Source organism: Musa acuminata, chromosome BXJ3-6, assembly GCF_036884655.1.
Source record: "Musa acuminata AAA Group cultivar baxijiao chromosome BXJ3-6, Cavendish_Baxijiao_AAA, whole genome shotgun sequence".
In the NCBI taxonomy this organism is placed as follows: Eukaryota; Viridiplantae; Streptophyta; class Magnoliopsida; order Zingiberales; family Musaceae; genus Musa; species Musa acuminata.
In genome coordinates, this window is record NC_088354.1 from 14,058,630 (window position 1) to 14,061,981 (window position 3,352).

The 3,352-nt window shown below is 55.8% G+C and overlaps 1 protein-coding gene across 1 annotated transcript; it reads right to left on the reverse strand.

Moving 5' to 3' along the window:
* Window positions 1-1,114: 1,114 nt before the first annotated feature.
* On the reverse strand, window positions 1,115-3,141 carry LOC135639660 (protein DETOXIFICATION 54-like). The gene is made up of 2 exons (XM_065153515.1): window positions 2,146-3,141; window positions 1,115-1,775 (listed from the first exon to the last, which is right to left on the reverse strand). Exons 1-2 carry the CDS (start codon window positions 3,082-3,084, stop codon window positions 1,227-1,229), a joined length of 1,488 nt encoding a protein of 495 aa, XP_065009587.1. The 5' UTR covers window positions 3,085-3,141; the 3' UTR covers window positions 1,115-1,226.
* Window positions 3,142-3,352: the final 211 nt, after the last annotated feature.

Consider the following 3,352-nt stretch of genomic DNA (forward strand, 5'->3'; position numbering starts at 1 on the left):
ATCAATTTTAGTAATAAAATATTTTAATTTCTCTTTTGACAAAATAAATACTTTAAATTTTTAAAAATCATAACAAAGCTTTTTATGGAGTCTAAATATGACAAACAACTTAAATTTTGTTACAAGTGTGTGTGTATATATATATATATATATCTCAGGTAAGAACTTAAACTTTTAGATAAATAATATTGGTAAAAAATTTATCATGCAATGTGATGTAGAGTCTTTATCCCATTTGAGATAACTAAATTATTGATTCAAAATGATTAGATCTAAGTTGATAATGATATAAAACCTATGAAATATTTATAAGTTTAATTTAAGGTTTGATCGATGTTTTGACTATGAGGTTAAACTGACAAGCAAGAAAAGTAGACATTGCTTTTGTAGTGACGATCAAAATCTTACTCATTGGCACACATACAGTGAAAACTGACCGTTAGCTGGCACTGCAGATGAGGAAAGAACAGAAGAATGAGTGTATGTTGTACTGTGCAGAGCAATTATTTATCCAACTGTTGCTGCCTTAATGATATGGTTGAACTGTCGGAAAGAGATTGGATCCTCCTTTCTGAGGAAGGACAAATGATGCATGGTGAATACAAGAATGCCTGTGTCTCCACAATCCTCATCATTCCTTGTGCATCACCAAAGAGGACACGGACACACATGTTAGAGACACAGATCTAAAGCTGCATGATTGGGGATGTGGTAAATGACATGGTCATTCTGCGTGCATTACTGCAGGGTCATACTACTTTTATACTGTGCAGGAACGGCAGGGGGAGGAAGGCAAAAGGTGGCTCCAAACGTGAGACCCCCCAGTCCCACGGCAGAAGGCCTAGGAATAATGCGCATGGAGTAGGTCGAGAGTGTACTTGATTGTCTCCATGCTCCCTTTCAAACCCACAGGACGAAGACACTGTATGCAAAGCACTGTGTGCGAGTTGTGTTGCACCTTTTCTACAGAAGAGAAATATCTGTGCTCTCTGTGAAGGCATCATTTGATTCTAAACCTGGAGACGATTTTGAGCAGAGACAGTGAGAGAGAGAGAGAGAGAGAGAGAGAGAGAGAGAGATCAGCTTCGTTTAGACCCACAGCAGAAAGCAAGTAGTCATCGTCGCCGCCTAAAAGCTTCTTTATATGACTCCCATCCCCATCCCCTGCCAACCACAAATCGCAACTTCCTAAAAGCTACAGATCACACTGTTCACCTCCCTCCCCACTATATGCCTCGAACAGCTTCGTCGTCACTGTCGCAAATTATCAGTGCCTTGGCGTCCTCGGACATCACTGTCACCTCCAAGTTGGTCAGCTTCTTGGCCCGCAGTGCCTCCACCTCCCAGTCGGTGCGCAGAAGCACCACGGCCAGCACCAGGACGACGCACACCGCCTGCGCCGTCAGGAGGCCGTACCAGAGCCCGCCGAAGCCGATGCGGAGCTGGAACGCCAGCCCGACCGCCACCGGGGCGCCCACCAGGTAGAAGGAGAGGAGGTTGATCCGCGCCCCGGTGGCCGGTCGCGCCGTCCCGCGCAGCACGCCGCACCCGGTGGTCTGGGGGCAGTTGCCGAGCTCGCACAGTCCCACGAGCGGAAGCGCGGCCGCCGCCAGCCGCAGCACCGACGCGTCCACCGTAAACAGCCTCGCCCACTGCTCCCGGAAGAGCGTGGTCCACGCGACGTGGATGACGCCGATCACGACTGCGCAGCCGAGCGCCACCAGCGCCGCCATCTTTGCCCGCTTCGGCCTCCCGGCGCCGAGCTCACTGCCCACCTGCGTGAGCCATCAGAGCACGCAACAAGCACAAGATGACGAATCCACGACGACCACTCCCGTTTCAGTATACGAGCGATAAAAGCGACCAATGGAACAGTGTCAGAGACCGAAGGCGAAGAACAACAAAGGCGAACATCCTACGTGGCGAGTTCTGATTCGTAGAGACAACATAATTCTCACCTTTACGGGAATTCGAAAACCCCAACAAAATCTTGCCAGATATAGAAAACGGCAGACCCCCAAAAGAACCCTGCGGGTCCGGTGCTCCGGCGGAACACCCCTAAAGAGAATCCATCCAAAGACGGTGCACGAACGACGAGGTAAATAGAAACGAGATGGAAGAGCGGAAAGGAGGGGAGTAGGTTACCCTTGTGGAGACGCAGGCGGCGAGAGCCATGGGGACGGTGTACATGAGGCTGGTGGTCTGGATGAGGACGGCCGTGGCGGCGACGGCGGAGGTCGGGTCGGGGAGGTAGCCGGCTAGCACGGTCATGATCTCGTACCACCACCACTCGAGACAGACGCCGATGCAGCTGGGGAGCGCCAGGCGGAGCACCGGGGAGAGCCCGTGGAGGGACGCCCTGGACCATCCCCGCCAGGAGAGCTCGCAGGCGCGCGACACGCGGAGGTAGCCGAGCAGGAAGAGGGCCATGTTGAGGTTGGTGACGACGGCTGCGAGAGCCACGCCGGGAACGCCGAGGCGGAGGACGAAGACGAGGAGGAAGTTGAGAGGGATGTGGAGGAGGACGGCGGCGGCGGAGCAGGCGGCCATGGGGCGGGCGATGCCCTGGGAGCGGAGGAAGACGCGGAGGGGCTGGAGGAGGGCGTTGGTGAGGAGGTCCGGGAGGGAGTGAAGGCAGTAGGTGGCGGCGGCGGCCGTGATGGCCGGGTCCTGCCCCAGGGCGACGAGGATGGGGCCGAGGTTGACCCACAGGACAGCGATGGGGACGGCGGCGAGCAGCAGCAGCAAGATGGTGCGCTGGAGCGAAAGGGAGATGAGTTCCCAGTTGCGGGAGCCGTAGGCCTGGGAGCAGAGCGGCTCGAGGCCGGAGGCGAGTCCGAACAGCACGGAGTAGCCGGTGATGTTAGTGAACCCGATGGATAGCGCGCCGCCGGCGAGCTCCAGCGGGCCGAGTCGCCCCAGACACACCACCGACACCATCGCCCGTAGGTACACCAGGCAGTTCAACGCGGTGATCGGCGCCGCCATTGTCCACAACTCCCGTAACTCCGCCGTCACCAGCCTGCCCATCCCTCCTCCGCGTCCGCCCTCCGCCGCCTCTTCCCGATCCCTCCCCTCCGCCATCACAGACTCCCGGCGACAGAGATCAATCGCAGGGGAATTTCGATCTCCGTCCGCCCGTCGCTTCGAAAGGACGCGTAGGCCTCGCGACCTTAAATGGAGCGCAAAGCGGTGAGCTTCACCGCGTTCCGAAACGCGACCAGGGTGACGCGACCACGATCGACCCCCTCTACGGGCGACACGTGCGGCGCGCGTGGTAATAACAGTAGCATCAGGCGGCGCGGGTTAAGGCTCGCGTTGTTCCGCACGAGCGCGAGAGAGGGGGAGGGCG

Bases quoted from the DNA above. Each gene is read 5' to 3' on its own strand.
- LOC135639660 (XM_065153515.1), bottom strand. From the start codon at position 3,084: ATGGCGGAGGGGAGGGATCGGGAAGAGGCGGCGGAGGGCGGACGCGGA. The intron at 1,776-2,145 runs GTAACCTACTCC...TGGCTCACGCAG, and splicing joins CCGCCTGCGTCTCCACAAGG to GTGGGCAGTGAGCTCGGCGC.